Source organism: Dermacentor andersoni, chromosome 2 (assembly GCF_023375885.2).
Source record: "Dermacentor andersoni chromosome 2, qqDerAnde1_hic_scaffold, whole genome shotgun sequence".
NCBI lineage: Eukaryota > Metazoa > Arthropoda > Arachnida > Ixodida > Ixodidae > Dermacentor > Dermacentor andersoni.
This window is the reverse complement of record NC_092815.1, coordinates 195,480,849-195,502,927: the sequence shown is the minus strand read 5'-3', so window position 1 is coordinate 195,502,927 and position 22,079 is coordinate 195,480,849. Positions and strand designations below refer to the sequence as shown.

Genomic DNA, 22,079 nt, shown 5'->3' with positions numbered 1-22,079 from the left:
ACTCTGAGATGAGGGAAGGCAAGAGGAAAAAGAAAGAGGGAAGAAAGAGGAGCATGATGGATGACGATGACGACAGGAGGATGTAAAACATATGAGAAGCATTTAGGTCGACTCGAAGCCTACAGTGCAGGCCCTTTTAAAAATTCAGGTAAGGTTTGATGGCTCGAAAACTTTAACACCTGGCCAAGGGCCTAAAATAACGCCCTCCTACAAAGGTGGGCTATTGAGGCGAGTAAGGTTGTTGCTCAACTTTTGTCGTTCGTCCACATACTGAGGGCAGTCACACGGCACATGACCTATAGTCTAATCCACATTGCACAGCTCACAGTCTGGAGACTCGGTACGTCACATGAGGTGCACATACCCGCGTGCAAACGCCACCCTCAACCTAGGTTTATGCAGAAGACAGGCACAGCTGCGCTGAATTTTGGTGGTAGCCTAAATTTTATGCTAGGGTCCAATTTTAGGAGTCGTCGTTTATAATAACCATATCATGCAGCGGATTCCGCAGAAATACCTTTTCCTGACGCGGAGGCGAAAACCTCGTAAAACATACTGTAATTGACATTAATACTCCTTAATCCACCTCAGCACATTCTAATTACCCTTAATCCCCCTGAATCGACCTTAATCCACCCTAATCTTTCCTAATACACGTTTACTCTACTAGAAGGAAAACTTGGGCGAGTTCGAGGTAATTCATGTTCCTCGAGTGCCAATGTCGTGTTCTTTGTCTCTGTCCAAGTCTTTTTAGCGCTGTTACTTTTAGAAACACCTTTATTCGCCTCAATCTAACTTAATCCACATTATTGCAACATTATTCACCTTAATATACCTTCATCCACTTTGTCCACATTATTCCACCTTAATCGTCCTTAAGCCACAAATGCTCTTTAATACACCTCTATTCACCTTAATTGACCTTAATGCATCGCAATCCGCCTTAATCTAATCTTTAGTCAATCAATAAATAAGTTTGCTAGTCATCATCATCTCTTTTACACGGTTGGACTTGCTTTGGTTCACTTCTGGCCTTCCTCAGATCACGGGATATTTTCTGTATCTCGCAACGAGGCCATAAAACATAGACATTTAGGGCTTTCGCCTTTAAAAATGTCGGCCGATCCCGCCAGCAATACAGGGCCAGGACAAGTGGCTCGTGCCCCCGTAAGGCAGAGGCTTCAAACACTCAGTAAAGGGAAGAGAACAGCACATACATTCTTTGGAATCACGCATGCAGCATACAGAACAGGGGCAGTGGCGTAGCCAGAAATTTCGTTCGGGGGGTGGGAGGGGGGCTCACATTGCAGCTCGGTCTCCACCTTAAGAGGAGGCTTCAGGTCGGGGGCTCGTATCTAAATACATGTAGAAGGAGAATTAGTTTTTCTCGGCAACCAATGCATCAAATTTGACGAGGTTTGTTGCATTTAAAATAAAAACTTAAATTCTAGTGAGTGTTGGTTTCGAATTTTTCATTTATGTTGTCAATTCTTTATTGAAAGTTCACCGAAATCGCAAATTTTCAGAAATTAAGTTTAAAACTATGTAACTCAGCGATGAAAAATGATATCACAATTCTGTGAATTGCGCCTAATAGTACATCTACAGCGGACAAAATTTCTATGTTACACGTGAATCTCCAGAAATTTAGCATTATGGAAATACGGCTTTCGCAGAATCCTTGTACACAACGTAACCAATTCACGTAAGATATGAATTGACACACCAAATTTGTCCGCTTTGAATGTTATAATAGATGCCGTTTACTGAACAGCGACATGTGTGCTTGATGCAGAGCTATTTGTTTGTAAACGTTGTGCTTCTATTTATTTGTTTTTGGAAGTTTCGTGTTTTTCAAAACATTTAAACAATGTTAATGCCCTAAATCGAAATTCCGCTTCCAACAAAGACTAGAATTTAAATTTCTCTCTCAAATGCAACAAATTTCATTAAAAGCAATCCGGGGGTTATCACAGAAAAGTGTTTATGTATTTTACGTGTATTTGAATAGGCCGCGTCGGAGTTGGGCGCGAGATGAAGCTTCCTCTTAAACAATTTCTCTGGGGATCAAATACATGAATAATAACTGCATTGGCATTGCTAAAGATGGTGCAAACGAATTCTTGAACGCTGCGCACTATCCAAACAAGTAAAATATGTATTTTTTCATAAAAGAATATACTTTTATGTGCCAAGAACTGTGCCCAAAATAATCGATATCAATACTTCTATGTTTTTTTTCTCTATTTAATAAGTAAATAAAATATCACACGAACTTTAGAACTATATCAGTTAGAAACCAGCAAGGCAGTGCATGCCACTGATATGAAAAATGTAAAGGCAATGAAATTAACACGCTGAGGACAAATATTGTAATGACACTTTGTCATTCAAGAACCTTGTTTAGATTCTTGTACATATACAATGGCCAGTGAAAAATCTCAATGACACTGTCATTTGTTTCAATGTGATTACTAAATGAGTAATTGCACCGAAATTATAGCCGCAAGAGAGAGCGCGTATAAAAAGCAGGAGTTCTGCAAAATAAATGAGGGCGACTCATATGAAAGTCAGCCAATGCGAATATATGACAAACGGGGTGCCTTATTTAAAAGTAGTCTCCTGATCACTTAGACATCTGTCCCGTTGTCTAACGAGTCGCGTGATTCCCGTATCATTAAATTCCTTGGGTTGCTGCTTCAGGAAGTCTGCAACTGGCTCTTTCACATCATCGTACGATCGAATCTGGTTCGCTTGAGCTGTTTTTTTCAAATGCTCACAAAGTGGAAGTCACAAGGCGACAGGTCCGGGCTGTATGGCGGATGTTGCAGCGCATCCCACTTGAACATTGCCAGTTTTGTACTAACCACATCAGCGACGTAGGGACGGCATTTTCGTGGAACAAGATAGGGAAGAGAACAGCACATACATTCTTGAATCGTCAATTTTTCACGTAGCTTATTCTTGATTGTCACACGCAGCCGATCTGGCGTTTTACAATAACAAAACAAATTTATAGTCTCTCAAGGTTTACCAAATTCTATCAGTAATGGCCCCTGACGATCGAAAAAAAAAAGTCAACAAAGCCTTTCAAGCGGAAATGACGGCCTTTCCTTTCTTGGGTGTGTTGAATTCGAATGTTTCCACTGTAAGCTCTGCTTTCGTGCTTCGGGCTCGTAGAAGTGGCACCATGGTTCGTTCCCGATCACAATTGGAGACAAGAAGTTGTCACCCTTATTGTGATACCGGATCAGATGAGTCAAGGCAGCGCTGAACTTCTCCGTCTTATGGCGGTAGTTCAAAATCTTGGGCAACTATTGCGCACACAAGAGCGGATAACCGAGGTGTTCATGAAATATGGCGTGAACCGAACCGTGACTGATGTTCACACGCTCTGCCAGTTCATGATGCTTATCCTCCGTTCTTGTCTCGTCAGCTCATCAACCTTTGTAATTTTGTTAGGGGTGATTGCACGATGGCTTTGGCCCGGCCTTGGATCGTCTCTGCAACTTTCACGTCCTTCTTTGAACCGTTTGCTCGAACCCTTCAGAGTGGCCAATGAAATGCAATGTTCAACGTACACGGCAGCCATACGGCGACTAATTTCTTTTTGGGAAATACCTTCAGCTGTCAAAAACCTCTGAGCACTACGCTGCTCAACTTCGAGAGCGTCCATTATATAGCGCAACCATGTTCAACCCAGTGTATGAGAGCATTAAACAACCTTGATAGTCACACCTGCGTGTCACTTTTGTAATAGAGAAATGGCTCTGTGTCACGTGCATGCCTCGCAGATAATGGACCGAACAATTATTGCGTGGGGTGGGTTGGCTCACTGTCATTTTACTGGCCTTCGTACATTAGAAATGCGAAGGTACAATGGAATATACCAATGCGAAGATACAGCTTGATAAAAGGCAAAAAAGTGTCACTGGAAACAAAGTTCACTGCACGTATACACAAAACCCCGCAACAAGATATTTAAATATACCCGTATAAGTCTCCAATAAATCTACGTATCTAAAAAGGGTCACTGTATAAAATGCGTCAAACAGGGCAAATAAACATGTTGCGCAATTAGAGATTCACAGAATCCTAGATCCCAACCCCATTCCATCCACTCCCCCCGATGTATCGCGCGTGACGGAATGCGGCGCGCTTGCTCGCCGCTTTTCTCTTTTGCGCACATAAGACTGAGCCACCATCGTCGTCTCACCCATTCCAGCCCCCCCCCCCCCCCCATTCCCCTCCCTACGCTTTCACTCGCACATACAGCATGCGGCGCGCGGTCACGATGTTATCGCCTTTGGATTTACACGACACATGAGGGCGACGGCAACGGCAGGAATGCGCCAGGAGTGTCCATATAATTGCTATCGCAATAGTATAAAATAAGACTATCCGGCAACTGAAGCGTCCCGTGGCCCCATTACTGTCCGCAAAAGATGTAACAAAATCGAACTTTCACCATACGACAATTCGCTGCGCCACAACAGTCTTTTTTTTGTGTGTGTATGGGGCCGGGGCACCGAAATGAAAAAGCGCAAATTACGTTGGCCACAATGGAATGCCTACTTTGGGCACCTAATGTAGCTACGGAAAGAATATCGAAGAAAACGTGAGACGCTTGGTCCACCGAGAACCATACGCATACTGCTCGGTATCCTACACTAGCGAGACAACACTTTCCGGAGAGGTTGCGCTCAAGCGAACGCGGTGCAATTCGTCGAGTCCCCACAGTGATGGCGGCGAGCGACGATAGTTTCTTTTTCTTGTCTGCAAGCAAGAAAGTGCCCAAAGCTCTGCCAGGCGAAAATCCACTCGGCCAGAGAAAAGCAAACGCGCACCGAAGTGCGCCGCGCGGTCGTAGGAGCAACACGAGAAAAACGCATGTGCCCTGGCTGCCTCTAGCGAGGACAAAAAAAATTGAAGAGGCTCAATGTGTCCTCGCGAATAAAAGTCGAAGTACAAAAAATAAATAAGAACGTAGTTACCTTGGCTGACTTTAGTGTCTTGACACGGATGCTCTGGCGTAGGTAAAAAAAAAAAATATTGATATATTTTTACGTGTCATGACGGCACAAATTAACCACCACAACGCTTCATCTCATCCGACCTCGGTGCTGGCTTTGCCAACTTGTCTGATAGTGCGTTGATTTGGCTTGTCTCCTTGTATGGTCCGATGTAAGACTTGCACCTTTGGCGTCCAATATTTATAGTAACATAAAACCCCCAAAGTTCCGCAATTGAAAATCTCAAGCACAACCTTGGAGATGTCAATGCACCTTTCACATCAAAAGTTTATGAGAACTTTATACCCATAAATTTCGGAATTGACATCCATGCGCTACCTAGATTCTGCGGCCTCCGCAAGATGCCGTGGCGTGCCCGTTCACCATAGGGTGCCTCGATGCGCGCCCGCGCTCCGTTGAGAGTGGGCGCACATCGAGGCACCCTAGTTCGCCATGAAAACGCCCTTGAAACTTTGCGCTCGGATGGGGCTGCTTGGTGTTATGTGACTCCCGGTGCATGGGCGCTGCCGCGAAATCCAGCCCAAGTTCGCAAAGTTCGCGCTGAAATGTCTTTTCGAGCGTGAAAAAGACATTCTAGGGAAAATTCAGAATGATTTCTGGCACTGGAGGTTGCTTGGGTGGGCGGTGCATGGACAGCACGAAAAAATTTCGGGGGGGGCGGGGCTGAAGCTCCATAAGCCCCCTCCCTGGCAACTCCCCTGAACAGGGGCCCTATAACGTAAAACTATTCCAATTTGTTTTTATTGTAATCTCCTGACGTCATATTTACGTAATCAGTGACGCCAGCATCGCGCGGTAACCTCCAGCGTTGTTTGAAAATACCAATTAAACGCACTCCTCGTTTATAGGAGGTCGCTTTTTTTTCTTTGCTTTCAAAGCAAATAGTATTGCCTCCATTGAGTTGTTTTTCTTATCTAATTGGATGACACGAGGCGAAGAGCACGCGAAAGTGGAGAGGGTTTCAATGGGGCCGAGCGAGCGCGCTGAAAGTACACAACCGGATGAAGAGGATGCTGCCCGGGTCTGCGATTGCCCCGCTTTCCCTTACTTAGCTTGCAGTGGCTGGCCGAAAATTGCGGCGGCGTGCAACGGAACGTAAAGATTGCCCTTAAAACGGATCCTCAGCAAAGTAGACTTGGTAGAGCGATGTCGTAAACGCTCTGAAAGTGCTCGAAAACATTACATGGTCATGCAAAAATTTTTACCATAGGCAAATAAACCCACGATCTCCGGCAGGTGCGCGTAGCCAGTGCCTGAGCGATCGGCGGCAGCCATCTTTTATTCCTTTCGGAACGGGGCAACCTGCGGCTATTCAGAAGAAAATTATGTTTTGCTCGGCATATCAACGTAATTTTTTACGCGTACACGTCACTTTGACGCGGTGAGCTTTTGCGGTTTTGTGACGCTGCGTGAAAGGCAGGTGAAGTGGGTGCCACCCGAAGACTTTTGACCGGTAGGAGAAGGTTAATGGCAGAAAGGCGTGGAATCAGAAATAACTTCCTCTTGTGGTCGGTATGATCGTGCATAATCAGTGTGTGCACGTCACATCAGACGGGGAGCTGTCGTGGTTGTCGTGACGTCTTTTGTCAGACAGCGAAGTGGGGGTGGTCCGAAAGATTTTTGACCAATTGTGGTGGGCTGATTGCACAATTGGAATAGAAAATTTTGGAACAGGTTTACGTTATAGCGCCTCAGCGCAAGTTTCCATACAGAACATGCACAAAAGAAGTATCCGAACGACAAAATTGCTGATAAGGTGCTTCTCAAAACAATGCGATGCTCGTAGCGCTCCCCGCATTACCGGTAAAGAACACTGTTGCGTAAGCTGACGCGACGACGGCAGCTTACGACGTCGTGAAGGACGTCCCTAGCCATTCGTATATAAAAAACATACCAGCCTAGCAAATGATTTCAATGTTGTCGTGAACAAGCATTCTCACTTTTTACGAAAGCTGTATTTTTTCCACAACATCGTTTAAATTTGCATAGAGAGTTCTCATAGCGTCCTACTCACTTTCGAGGAATTTGATCTTGGCGGAATTTGAAGTTCTGCCTCATCAAGAGGCAAAAGTATGTGCCTCTCCTTACAAGCCTTTGCAGTGTTGGAGAGCGCTTACCGACGTAATTTATTCCGAAGGCCCATACTAACCCACCCACCTTTAACCATGGCTATACATCGACCCCTTACCTTACCCTTACTCTCACAGAAATTAAAGAATGTACCTTGTGTATTTCACCGACGACATCAGGCGAGTGAAGAGACCGAAAAAATATGCGGATCCCTCGCACTGTGGCAATGGATGCAAGATGAGCTTTGTATGGTGTTTGCTTTGATTGGCGATAATTTGTAATGACGTTGGCGCCGAATCTGTTATTTCTTCAGCGTTTAGTGAAACACAAGAGGGGTCAGTTAATGTAAAACGTTACCTGGTGCGCCCCTGCTGTTTGTATCCGTAGTACGCACAACACGCAGGCAGACTTGTTTGCTTGAGGCGGTTTTGTGTGTCATTGTTCATAATCTCTCTGAGTTGTGCATTGTCATTGCCTGGCATGGCACATCGCATGGTGGCAGAAGTGTAAAACATTAAATGCATTATGGGGCTGCACGTAATTCAATCAATTATTATACAAATTTGGAGGACGGTGAACCTTTGCCTTCATGAGTGAAACGTGATAGCATTCAAAAGTCCCTGGCTGCTTCTCACGCTTCCCGGCAGTGCATCCTATGTAACCGTAAAGTTTACCGCGAAACGCTGGCGGTGAACGCTATGGACGAAGGCGAGCTTTCTAATATAAACGCGGCCTCTCGCATGAGCCGCAATACAGAGGAGGTGACCGCTATCCTGAGGTGTTCCAAAAAACCGGGCGTGCTGCTCCGTGGCCTCCAATATCTGCACACGGCTGTACGCGCAATCCCTGAGGCCGTGGCCGGACTATGTTTGTAGGAACTCTGGAACAGAGGTTTGTTGCTTGAGTTTCCGCGTAACAGAATTATGTTTACGGAATATTCAAATTACAATATAGCTCTGTAACGCTATATAATTCGGTTCAACGCTACAATTTCTGTAGGTTGTGTGGAAGTCATAGTTTACGATTTTTCTAACATATTTTAGATTGCGAAATTAAATTAACTCAGTAACTTTTTTCCGTTATACGGAGAGTATCCTTAGTTAGGTAAGCGGGGTCGGGTTTGCGTAGTTCGGAATCATCTTTGCCGAAACGATGGACGACGCTGGACGAAGGACGCCGACGGCGGATTTTCTGCGACACTAAGCCCTTAATACTATAGCGTTAAAATTGTATGTAAACATATATTTGCCGTATGCGCCACGTTTCCCTGCGTAGCGAAGACGCTCCTCTTCCGCGCAACGTTTCTTTCGCGCCTGGGTGTTCTCGACGCTCAGTAAACGCTTCGTAGCCACTTTTCTGGCGAGTGTTTGTGTTCCTTCTACATACGTCACCAATGCCGCGATATTGTATCGATGTCTTTTTCCGATGCTAATGCCGGTCGGCGCTTTTTGCGTTCGTGAGCACCCGATTTCCACGCTCCGAGTCAAGTCAAGCCCGAGGTGAGTCAAGAGACGCTGCGACCCGGGTGGAGCGTCTCTTGACCACTCACGAACGCGGAAAATGCGGAAGGCATTATGATAGGTAAATGGCGTCGCTAGGAAATCATGTACGAGTGCGCTCTTGAGAAGCCATATCCAAGCACTCTCTTCAGGCTCTGGATGATTGTAACCTTTACACTACGAGAGCGCAGCACGTGACCTACGCAGCCGACCACCTGATTTTTTGTCATGTAGGGAAGCAACCACAACATGTGCCATGCGCACAAACTAAAACCTTGATGCCACGGTGCGAACTCCGATGCGCGAAGGCGAGCGTCATCTGGTGGTGTTGCAAGAAACCGAGCTGCAGGCGTGAGCAAGGCCGCAGCAGTAGCAGCGTCACCTGGCAAAGAAGGCAAAAAAAGGCAGAGACAGCTCCGCTTTAAAAATGAGAGATAAGATAAAAGTAAATGCTCCGTAGCTGGCCGCTCTGCTGATATAAGCTGTTCTGTGAGCATCAAACAACCTCAGTAGGAACACGGGCAAACGAAAATTCCACTGGGCTTGCTACATCGCGTACATTAGGTTCAGTGCAAATCCTGACCGATCATTCTAGTTGTCCGGGCTATAATGTACCTTTCATTGTACGCGGGCAGATGCACGCGGTGAGGGAAGGCATTCCGGGATGTCAACCTCTGTGTGGACAGAAGCACCAAGTGCGCCGTACGCATAAAAGAGATTTCGCAGGCTGCCGTGAACGCGGTGCAGCGTAGCAGCCAAGATTCATGCGTCTTCAGTTGAACCCTGGCGGAACAAGCATGACGTGCCGACTGGCGAGACCAAGGTGGGGTGCAGGCGCTCCAGTCCATACCAAAACCACGCGGAAACGTGAGCACTCGCGTTCCATCGTGGCTATGCCCACACGTGGCCGACGCAGAAATGCCTGAGCATTGCCTGCTGCCGTCGCCATAGTGGTCGCACTGAGGCTCGATGAAATCGTTCCCTGCGGGCGACTCCACGGTGAGGATGTAGCGTGGTTAAATGTCTCCGGATGAGCCGACGGGTATCCCCTAAGGACAGTGGAACATCACTAGGTGGTTAGTGCAGAGGCTCGGCGGCAAGCTTGTCCGCTCACTCATAATCGAAAATGCCTCAGTGACCTGGCACAAGTAAATTCCTCTGAAGGTGTGCTCACCCTTCAATCGAAACAAGTCAAACACCCCAGCGCGATTCATAGATGATGACGTGACTTCGACGGCTTCACTGTGTCGCTAGGCTTATGCATAGCACCTCCGCAGTCCTCAAAGAGCCAAAATGCGCAACATGCTCCTGGTGGATACGTACCTGGAAATAAACTGTAGAACAGCAAGCATTTTTCGTAATCAAATAGGAAACACAGACTGCGCATTTGTGCTTTAGTGCACTGACACTGACAGGTCATGTAGTACCTTCTTATACACTCTGAAATATCTGTATTCAAAGTGTGTCAAGTTTACAAGCGTCAAGAAATGTGTCAAGATTCCTAAGCCATTGCCACACTAGTGCACAGAAGCAGCTGTGTTCTAATACCTCAGGCTAGACAGCATTGCTTGCTAGAACGAATTTTAATACAGCTATGCAGATCGTGCGCTTGTGCGATGGTTTTCCCGCACGTAGCAACCGTGGTATGACCTGTCAACGCGGGGTTTCTGCAGCAAAGTGACACGTCCCTGGCATCGCGAAAACATGACTACGCGTGTTAATTGTCAGAAAGCCAGCCGGGAGGCAAGCTCCTGTGAAACGCTAATCAACCAGAAGCAAGGAGGGCTCCCACACGCGTTAAGACCACTCCGGGGTCCAGAGGGTGGAACAATGAGCATGCCGCGTGTGCGGCGCACGTTGTAGCTCTGTTCCAGAGACGCCCAGACGCGGTGCTGCGGAAACAGGACGCCGAGAATAAGACAACGCTCAGAAAGCCCCTCCAGGGGCGGCTTGCGCGAACATTTAATAAGGAAAATAATAACGAATTTAGGAACGCGCTCTCATATGTTCCATAGACAACGCCTAGACCGCACAAGAACGCGTTCATAAAGTCTTATTATTTTCGTTATTAAATGTTCGTGCAATCTACCCATGGTAAAAAATTGGAGGACGCTTAAGCTTCGCCTTCAAGAGTGGAACGCGACAGCGTTCCCGTCGAACCGCCAAGGGGTGTAAGACAATGGGCTACTGCGCAGCCACTACGCGCCCCGCATCGGACGCGGTGAGCGTCGAGCAACGCAGCGTTCGACGCGACAACGAAATGTGCGCCTGAGCAAGCGACGCACGCCTGAGCCTTAGAAACAGCTGGTTTCTAAGGCAACACCGCGTTCACTGGAGGCGCTTTTGTACCGCTTTGAAGCATCGAACTCGTGGCTCAGTGGAATAAAGAAAAAAAAAACTCGTGGCTCAGTGGTAACGTCTGCGTCTCACACTCCGGAGACCCTGGTTCGATTCCCACCCAGCCCATCTTGCAAGTTGTTTTTTATTCATGAAGTGCCTGCTGGGATTTATCGCTCACGGCCAACGCCGACACCGACGCCGACGACACCGGCTTTTCTGCGACACGAGCTCCTTAACGCTGTCGCGTTAAAAGCGTGAAGTGGACGCATATCGTGTCCACTGTGCATATGCTCAAGGGGCAGTACTGGAACGCGAGCCCCGCGCAAGATGACAGGAGCGACACAGCCCTGTAAGTTCTAGCCGGTGCTGCTACCGGTCATAGAGTTATTTTTTTGCATGTATGTCTACGCACATCACGCTACGCTTGTTTACTTAGCAAGCCTTATGTTTACGGCGCACTACATCTGCAGGCTTGGAGTGGCGCCTGACACCGGCGAAAGATGCCGAGAGTGAGTGCGGCTATACTAATCCAGGTACAACCAAATTAGGAAGGCCCACTAAGCTTGAACAAAGACACTCCCTCATCAGAACGGGATTTGGCCTCCCTGGTGCAGTACTCGGCCAACGAAACCTCCCTTATGAAATGATCTCCTCAATGAAATGGCCCTCAGTCCCAAGCGGCTGCGGAGCACCTGACCAAGGCGGCGGTCAGACTTGCAACGCACAGAGGGTGCTAACAATACCTGTGTCCAGACAGGCCACCCATGGAAACTGAGAGAGAGAGAGAGAGGGAGAGAGCGAGAAGTGGTTCTTGTGGGGAAGGAGGAAACGCTAGCACTACCTTCTGCAAACCATGCGGGGTCACGGCTCAGCGCCAGCAGGGTGGCGGAGATGGCATTAAAAGAGAGAGAGGGTAGGAGGGAGAAAGGTAGGGGGTCGTCCTAGCAGCATCAGAGCAGCCCGGCTGGGAGGGCGCAGCGGGTTCGACCGGAGGAGTGGGCTGGAGGTAGACCGTATAGGAGGTGGTCCAGCAGAAGCGAAGTAGTGGCGGATCAGGAAGCCCGAGGTGGTGAGATGGCCGTTAGGCTATCGGTCTTTGTAGAAATTTCCTATAGTCTCGCCGAAAGCCCCGACGAGTCGAGGTACTCGACGTCACTTAGGAAGGCTGGTAGCTGATTACGACATGGGAAGAGGATATCTTCCTGTCGTAAACATGGGGAGTCCCAGGCGGCGGAACTCATGCAGAAGTCGGCCGGGGTGCTGTAGGTGAGCAGGGCAAGCCAGCAGGAGGTGCTCCAGAGTCTCTGGTTCATCGCAGGAGGCACAGGCTGGCGAGGTGGCTTTCCCAAGGTGGTGCCGGCGGGCTGCCGTCCAGTAGCAGCCAACTCGCAATCGGAGCAGCAACGAGGCATCCCTTCGTGGAGTGCCATGCTGTGGAAGAGGCCGTGGAGGCCGGCCCAGGGATACCCGCTTGTCCGGGTGGCAGGCGATGATGTGCCGGCGCAGCCTGTGTCTCGAGTAGTCTGCGGCCGTTAGAGCAGGGATGAGGGGGACCTTTGAGTGTTGTGCACTCTTTGCAAGAGTGTCCACCGCTTCACTGCCCGGGATCCTCACGTGTGCGGGTAGCCAATGCAGGGATAGTGAGCATCCTGAGTCCTGAAGGGCCGTCAGTCCTGAAGAGAGCAGCGCCACCCCAAGGCTAGCCCTGTCAGGGTTCTGCAGGCAGAGAAGCGCCGCCGCCTTGAAGTCGCAGAAGATGGCTTCCGAGGTCGTTGGTAGCTCCTCAGCCAGTAGGTCCACAGCAAAGTGGAGTCCTGCTAGCTCTGCTGCGGTAGAGCTTGCATGTCCCAGGACATGGCACAGCTTGCTCTTTTGTGGGGCCGGTGCAACGCAGGTTGCTGTGGATGAGCCCGTCTCTGGTATCACGGATCCATTGACGAAGATGTGAAGGTGGTCCCCAAGTCTGTTTTGGAGGAGAGAGGCTGCCGTCTGCTGTAGGACACACGTTGAGGAACGGTTCTTCGAGACACCTGGCAGCTCCGTCGAGATAGGGATTGGTGGTCGATGTGATGGGCGAGACTGTACATCGTTTGCAGGCGTGTCCCCTATGATTTCTTTATAGAGGCCAGACAGCCGTCCCATGTCTGATGCTGGCCGGGAGCGTAGGTGTATCAGGAGTGCTGATACTGCTGCAGGAAGACTAATTAGAGGGGCCAGGTACCTGCCTCAGCCAAAGTGGCGGCCACTTGTGAGGTTCGGGGAACGCCAAGACAGCGCCGTATTGCTGACCGGTGCTGTAGCTCCAGTTTCTGCAGGCGGGGTGGGGACAGCGCCACAAGGGGGAGGGCATACAGTAGCCGTGAAGTGGCTGCAGCTTCAAAGAGCTGCAGGGACCACCTAGTGGTACAGCCCTGTCCACGGGCAAGAAGCTGTGAGATCGCCTTGCGGATCCGAAGCGTCTGGGCGCACATGGCCTTGAGGATGGGTGCCACAATGGCTGTGCGCCATGCCTCTGGCACCTGCCTTGACTGCCAGATCTAATTGAAGTACACGAGCAGACACTGCTGCTCGCTGGCGGCCAGGTTGCGGAGCATCTGTGGCGTTACACCGTCTGCTCCCGGTGCGCTGCTATGTTTCCCTCGCGTCAGAGCCGCCTGGAGCCGCCTGGAGCATAGAGGGCAAGTGGCTCTTGGCAGAGGGCAGCGACCTGGCTGGACGTCCAAGCAGGGTGGAGGCTGTGTAGACAGGTGCACAGCTGGGCAGGAGGATGTCAGACCGGCAGGATGGTTGCACTCCTAGACACGGGAGGGACCAACAGACCCTTGCAGCGTTTAACACCCGAACCCTCTCGAGTGAGGCTAGCTTAGCAGGACTCTTTGAAGAACTATCAGACATTGTTTGGGATATTATCGGCCTTAGTGAGATTAGAAGAAGTGGTCAGGCTTACATACTGCTGAATAACGGCCATGTCCTCTGCTATAGAGGTCGCCCGGATAAGAAGCAATACGGGGTAGGATTCCTAATTCATAAAGACAGCGGGCAACACTGATGAATTCTACACCATCAACGAAAGGGTAGCAGTAGTCGTAATCAAACTCAATAAGAGGTATAGAATAAAGGTAGTACAAACCTACGCTCCATCGTGCAATAACGACGACGAGGAAGTAGGTCAGTTTTATGCAGATGTTGAATTAGCGATGAGAAAAGTGCGAATGCGCTATACAGTAGTAATGGGGGACTTCAATGCAAAAGGGGGAAAATTCAGGCGGGTGAACAGGCAATTGGCAACTACGATGTCGATTCTAGAAACGTTAGAGGTAAGATGCTGGTAGAAATCGCAGAAAGGAATAAGCTGAGAATAATGAACACTTCTTTCAGGAAACGTAGCAAGAGAAAATGGACCTGGGAGAGCCCTAATGGTGAAGAAAGAAATGAAATTGATGTCATACTTTCTGCCGATCCCAGCATAGTGCAGGATGTAGATATAATAGGTCGGGTAAAATGTGGTGATCATAGGAGAGTGAGGGCCAGGATTCACCTGAATTTGAACAAACAAAGAGTAAAATTGGCGAAGAAGACACAGGTCAACTTAGGAGCTGTAAGGCTAAAAGCAGACAAATCGAGGCTGGTACTTGCAAACAAACATGCAGCCTTAGAACAGAGAGATGATGACGCTGACGTAGAGGTAATGAATGAAACCCTCACGAGGCTCGCTTCAGAGGCAGCAATTGAAGTGGGAGGCAAGGCACCAAAGCAACCAGTTGGCAAGCTCTCCGAAATAACAAAGGACCTAATAAAGAAACGATAAAGAATGAAAGTGTCCAGCTCAAGACATAAGATAGAATTCGCATAACTGTCGAAAATGATCAACAAAGCGAAAATAAGTGATATTAGAAATTATAACGTGAGAAAGATTTAAGGAGCCGTTAAAAATGGACGCAGCCTGAAATCAGTGACAAGACAACTTGGTATAGGAAAAAGCAAGATGTACACACTGAAAAATAAGAAGGGTAATATCATCAGCAATCTCAAAGGTATAATAAAAGCACCGGAAGAATATTATACTGACCTTTACAGGATCCAGAGGACTCAGGAGCACTCTATTCGAAACAATAATGTACATTATATAAAAACTCCTCCTATAACTAGAGATGAGGTCAGTAAGGCCTTGCAAGGCATGAAACGGGAAAAAGCCGCAGGAGAGGATGGAATGACAGTCGATCTAATCAAAGATGGAGGAGACATAACGCTAGGAAAACTGGAGGCTCTCTATACGAAGTGTCTATCGACTGCAAGGGTCCCAGAATACTGGAAGAATGCAAACATTATACTAATCCAAGAAAGGGCGACGTAAAAGAACTAAAATTTATAGGCCCATTAGCTTAATCCAAGATTATATAAAATATTTACCAAAATAATCTCCAATAGAATAAGGGCCACACTGGACTTTAGTCAACCAAGGGAGCAGGCTGGCTTCAGGAAAGGTTACTCTACGATGGATCACATCCATGTCATTAACCAGGTTATCGAGACATCCGCAGATTTCAATAAGCCTCTCTATATGGATCTTATAGATTACGAAAAAGCATTTGATTCAGTAGAGATACCAGCTGTTCTAGAGGCATTGCCTAATCAAGGAGTACAGACCGCTTACGTAAATACCGTGGAAAATATCTACAGAGATTCCACAGACGCCTTAATTCTACACAAGAAATGTAGCAAGATACCTATACAGAAGGCGTCAAACAAGGAGAAACAATCTCTCCAATGCTATTCACTGTGTGCTTAGAAGAGGTACTCAAGCTATTAAACTAGGAAGGCTTAGGAGTAAAGATCGACGGCGAATACCTCACCCTCCGGTTTGCCGATGACATTGTTCTATTCAGCAACAATGCAGACGAGTTACAACAAATGATTGAGGACCTTAACAAGGAGAGGGTAAGAGTGGGGCTGAATATTAATCTGCAGAAGACAAAGATAATGATTAATAACCTGGCAAGGGAACAAGAGTTCAAGATCGCAAGCCAGCCTCTAAAGTCTGCGGAGGAGTACGTTTACCTAAGACCACTAGTCACAGGGAACCCTGACCATGAGAAGGTAATTCACAGAAGAATAAAAATGGGTTGGATCGCCTACGGCAGACATCGTGAGATCATGACTGGGAGCTTACCGTTTTAATTGAAAAGGAAAGCGTACGATTAGTGCATTTTATCAGTGCTGACATACGGCGCAGAGACTTGGAGGCTGATAAAGAAGCTTGAGAACAAGTTAAGCACCGCGCAAAGATTGATGGAACGAAGAATGTTAGGCATAACTGTAAGAGACAGAAAGAGAGCGCTTTGGGTGAGAGAGCAAACGGGTATAGACGATATTCTAATAGACATTAAGAGAAAGAATGCCCCTGGGCAGGTCATGTAATGCACAGACTAGATAACCGTTGGACGATTAGGGTCACAGAATGGGTACCAAGAGAAGGGAAGCGCAGTAGAGGACTAGATGGGGCGACGAAATAAGGAAATTTGCGGGTGCTATTGGAATCTGTTGGCGCAGGACAGGCGTAATTGGAGATCGCAGGGAGAGGCCTTCGTCCTTCAGTGGACATGAATAGGCTGCTGCCGATGATGATGGCGATGATGATGATGTTTAAGGCAATTTCTACTTGGCACGCCGCGAGCTTTAATTCGTGTAGTATTCTAGCATATTGCTGTCGCATTCGTTCTTTTTGCCTCTACCGCGAAATGGGGATTTTTAAATAAATAAACAAATAAAAGTGTCCAACGGCCACATTCGAGTCTCATGCTTTAACCATTAGGCCAAGGGCGCTTTCCCCCATAACGGCGGGCCTGGCAATCGGATCGTTGTTTTGATGTTCTGAATGGCGGAAATTATTGAAGATTAATTAACTCGTCAAACATACGGCCAAATGTGGGCCGATCACGACGATAGGGCAGTTCCCCTGCTGCTCTCCTCACGCGAAGAGGTAGACAAGGAAGTGCTGCGGGCAGTGGCTCCACCTCTACCTCCCCCCCTCTACCTCCGAACTCCCCCCGGAAGACTTTGTCTTTTATCGACTTCGACTGGACGTTTAACCCCTTCCATTGTTATCATTTTGTTATCTTTCTTTTACTATTATTATTTGCACCATGCACCGACAGCATGCCGAGTATCCTTGATCAAGCCGCAAGTGCCAAACTCTCAAGGAAGGTATTGGCTATATTCTGGCAAATTATGGTGGTCCTACGATTCTAAGAGATATGCATATACTCAAATAAATTCGTAATAAGGTCTTAAATTACTCTTCTGTTTGTCGTATTATTGCTCATGTGTCTACAAATAAGAACGCACGAAACATATAAACACAGGACCAGCGCTGTCGTGTGTTTCTTGCATCCTCGGTTAAACTTGTAGTCTGTCGCACCAACTGGCCCAAAGTAACGTACTACTAAAAAAAACTGAACGCCACCCCAAAATACTGCTTGATAAGAATTCAAGAAACAACCGAGAAAGTCGCTGTATGCTCTATAGAACTCGTTATTCATTAAGATCTGCGCATACAAAAGCTCTCAGCACATCCAAATGCGCTGAGAGCACATGTGTTCTGCTTTCTCCGTGGCAATTACCTAGATAAATAGAAAAAAATATGCCCAGTTCCGTGCTGCTTATTCTTACAGGAAATGGGCAGGCGCAAATTTGTATTGAACGACCCTTGCAAATCTATCCCTGTGACCAACACAACCACATTCAACAACATTCATGCTCTTTGTGACTCTAAGCTGTTTTCTTGGTAAAAAGGCACTGTGGATTCTTTGTTTCCATACTGTCAGTTGACAGACCTGCGGCCTTGTATTTACAAATTTAGAGCTGACGACTTTATTGCTTGTCTGCGACTTTCTACAAATCAATCTCTTTACCATGTTTATGCTTAACTGCTTGAGATATACCAGTTGAAGTGGAAGTAACAAGCAGTGAGTGAAATTGAAAAGCTTGGCGAAATTTTGAGTTCCAAAAATATTGCGGGACGATTGTGTATTTCATGCGACAGGCCAAAATATCACAGGATATCATACTAATTCTATCAGTAAAGCGAACGGAAGGATTCAAGGTACCTTCGCATAGCTATTTATCAGTTGTTGATGCGTCGTCAATAGAAGTGATCAACTTCCAGGACGAGTGATAAGTTTCTTAAGCCTCTTTAATGAAATAAATAGGGCTGTTTCGCTGTTCTGACAATTGCTAGTAATTAGGAATCAAGGAGGATTTTTATTTCAAACGCTGCTTTTATCCTGGAAATTTATTTTCACTTACTATTCACTTAATATGAAACAGAATTACGGACACGTTTAGCCTGAATTTCCTGCAAAGATATGTATGTAAATAACTCGATACAAAAAATGCAAGCTCCCATACCTCAACGAATGTTTTGCAGAGAAGGCTGCAGGAGTTACTAACGGGTTACTAAAATTTAATAGACTTTTATAAACTGCAAATTATAATGTAACGATTCTATTCCAATGTTATAAATGCTTGCGCCTCGTCAGTGTTTTTAAGGGATCTCCGCTCAAGTTATCACGGAGTTTGGCCTGCCATGAACGCTAGATGACATAAAAGAATTAGACTCGAGCGAAAGAAATAGCTACATAATAGCGACCGAGTGATCTCACCTGGCCGCAGATATTAAACATTGCAACGAAACATTTTTAATAGGCCAAGTCATTTATTGCATACAGACTCCATAGAGACACTTCAAGCACAATCACCATTGTTCCTTGCCCCATAGGCAAAACAGCACAAAACAAGTAAAACAAATTGTCTACCACTATAGCATAGCAAGTGACTAGCCGGCCCAAGGGCCTCCAGCACCGGCGCCATACGCGCCAGCTTTCGCTCCTGCATAACGACCGGCTCCCCCTTTTCCGGCGCCTGGCCCAACGGCTGGAGCGGCAACAGGATTGGCGTTGAAAACGGCGTCTGCACTGGCTCCCGGAGCAGTTCCTGGCTCATTTGTGTCAATCGTAGCTCGGAAACCGTTGGCGTCCGCTACGTACTTGACCGTACGGAAGATTCCATTGGCATCTCGGTAGCCGTACGAACCGGTCTTAGCGTTGCTGGCGTCGCCTTGTTCCTTGTGAAAGAGCTGTGTACCGAACTCGTCGGTTGTGTCGTAGCCAAAGCTGTACGGTTGAGGAGGCTGGAAAAAAAGAATGTGCATACGTTGGTAAAGCAACATTAAAAGGGAGCGTCAGAACTGTGCACCACACTGATAATCTATGCGAGATCCACTGTAGTACGGCATACGCGGCACTACAATCAAGAGCAAGATATGGGAAGACACGTTAAAAAATTAAGCCTAATCCATAGGAGCGTAGAAGTACTCAACATTCAAATCAGTTTTGCGCAAATTTGCAAGCCGGAGCTCGTATTCTTTTTTGAAGGGAAAAATGGTCGTCGACCATAGACTAGCACAGAGATGCAAGTAAAACCTGTACAGGTTGTCACAGAATTCTCCTCGAGACAAAAGAAAATGAGAAGAATTGACTACGAAGCTTTTCTTTTGAGGAACCCTTGTGCCTTTTTTTTTTCTTCTACTCGCATGTGAATGACGATTTATTCCTTTGAAAAATCAAATAGGCATAATAACGTTTTTATGCATGCGCTGAATCAGACTGAACGAACAACATTCAGGAATATGTGATGCTGAACGCAAAAATAAAAAGGCCAAACAAGCTATATGTGGTCAGACGAAGTTAACATTGGGCAAGTAGATTAGGCACACCGCAGTGAGCCCTCAGCAAATGATGACCTAACAGCTGTTACTGTACCTCACAATATGAATAAAGTTGTTAGAACACTCGAAAGATATAGTGCCACATTAGACAGCTTTGTTGACTCCCGCCAAGTAAACTCTAATACTTTCGTCAACACTTCCCCATGATGAAGGGAATGATATCGGGTAGTATTAGCAGTAACTTTGGGGTAGCGCTTGAAGCTTAAGAAAGCGTTTTGACTTCCTTAACAAAACGTTGCACACTTGTTTAGGTCATCAGGTGATTTACCGCGTTAATGCGCTATTTCCAATGAGTAAGCTGGCAAACACGTCCTATTAAGTCTGATGCAGTATATTTTCTAGCCGCATACCAACAGCACATCAGCATACATGCAACAGACCATCAGTGTGTTGGACCTGATAGGATTAGGTTTCACACGCAAAAGAATACGAGTGCTGTCATGTAGGAAAGACAAGCGATGACGTCGCAGTTCTTATTAGGAATCATTAAATTACTCCCCAGCAAGTGTCACAACATGACTGTTTATTCATCGTTGAACATAAGAATCGGATTGTCTTGAATAATGCGACGTAAACGATGCATCACATTAGGGCAATCGGTGGCACGGTAACGTGAAGCTAAAGTTCACTAGGCAAAATAGCACTTTTCTAAAGATGATGTCAGATACACAACCGTGAGCCACTTCGTCTTCACGAACGCAGGCACACTCACGTATGAGGCGCCTCCGCCGGAGAGGCCAGGAGTAGCGGCCGCGGCAAAGAGGGGACCGCCGAAGCCTCCAGACTGGAATCCCGCGCCTCGGAAACCGGCCCCCGAAAATCCACGGTGACCGCCGCCGAACACATTCCCCGCGCTCGCCAAGGCGGCGACGGACAGGAGGAGGACAGTCTGGTCAGAGATACGGCACAAATTATGATAGCCTGCACATAACTACAGTATTAGCGTCAAGTGCAGTGATAATTGCGGTGGATATCCTCAGAACAAATTTCATATGTGCGTGCATCTCGCACAGTGAGGCACCGTGGCTTCTGTTTCATTTAGGAGAGATCGCCGCAAAATAAACAGAAATAAGAGCTGAGAAGAACCGAGCTAAACAAGTCGTTGCTGTGCTACTAGAGAATGACCGGCACTGGCAAAATCGGCGCGTGTGACAAAGTGCGTCGGATGTGTTCCGCATACAAGCGCGCTTATCACACACTGTGCTTAGAAATTTGCTATCTTGGAAACTTCTTATTGGGAAATGACATAAGACATTCATTCTGTTACTAATTAAAGAAAAGATAATACGGAATTGCGAGCTTTAAAACACCGTTGCGATAGGTTCTCGAATCTTTAGCTCTCTCAAAAAGCGAACTTGAACTTTTCACGTCCGCAGTCACCTGCCTAGCACCCTTAAAGAAACACTGTCAGAATTCTACCCCTACAAATCTATAAGCTGACGCGTCGGATAGCCGTAGCAGTAACAAATATTTTCAGCGAAGTAAGGAAAGCAGTATTAAAATATTTCTGTACCTTAAGTATCGTATCCATCGGAGGAGTATTCACGCTGCGGTGTGTCCGGCAGAAGACTTGCAATATTCTCGTAGCTCTGGGAAGACGGTCTTCGCTTTTATACACCTGACCTAACTGTGCAACGCCCGCACTTTCCCGTGATGCGCGATGAGAGGCGGTTCCTCTCTCCGCTTCGCAATTGATCCGGTCAGGGAGAGGGAACGTTAGACCAGTCCTTCAGCGGAGTCGTGGAAATGAGCAAATCCGCTGGTTTCAAGTGCTTTACGCCACCGAAGCTGCTGCGTGATTACACTGAGTGCTGGCTCGTTATCCGTTTACACCAAGGCGTGATTGTGATAACTTTATCAATTTGACAGCTGTAAACATTTTCAACTACCGCGCCTATACATGAGATAAAGCAGACATTTTATAACTGTTCTTTATTCCTTCGTAAGTTTTTCTTCTTTCTTTACAATAGTGAACACAGTTTCTCGTTGCACCCTAATCGATGCGGCAGATTCTCAGTCAAGCTTCCTTGATACATATGATAGTAACGTATCTTTGGGAACCAGCCATACAGCGCCCCGTGTCCTGGAAGTGAGGTGGAGTGAAAACGCTTGGAAAAGATTGGACATCCAATGAATGTGTTGGATTCTATGTGAAGGAGAGTTGCAGTAAAGCGAGCAAACAAATGCCACACGGCTAGCTGTGTTTATCTGCACAGTAGGCAGTGTGTAATCTCATGCAACCTTCATGTTTATTTACCACTAAAGGCACATATTTTGAAGCGGGTATTACATGATATCTCGAAGCCATGTGTTGCAAATTCAGCAGGAGTTCATCATAACCCATAACAGCTG

At 47.0% G+C, this 22,079-nt stretch overlaps 1 protein-coding gene across 1 annotated transcript; it reads right to left on the bottom strand.

Moving 5' to 3' along the window:
- Positions 1-18,634: 18,634 nt before the first annotated feature.
- LOC126540072 (uncharacterized) lies at positions 18,635-21,340 on the bottom strand. Its single transcript, XM_050186873.3, has 3 exons — positions 21,241-21,340; positions 20,440-20,616; positions 18,635-19,130 (listed from the first exon to the last, which is right to left on the bottom strand). The coding sequence occupies exons 1-3, from the start codon at positions 21,256-21,258 to the stop codon at positions 18,777-18,779; spliced, it is 549 nt and encodes a 182-aa protein (XP_050042830.1). The 5' UTR covers positions 21,259-21,340; the 3' UTR covers positions 18,635-18,776.
- Between the last annotated feature and the right edge of the window lie 739 nt (positions 21,341-22,079).

Bases quoted from the DNA above. Each gene is read 5' to 3' on its own strand.
- LOC126540072 (XM_050186873.3), bottom strand. The intron at 19,131-20,439 runs GTGAGTGTGCCT...CTTTTTTTCCAG, and splicing joins CCGGCGGAGGCGCCTCATAC to CCTCCTCAACCGTACAGCTT.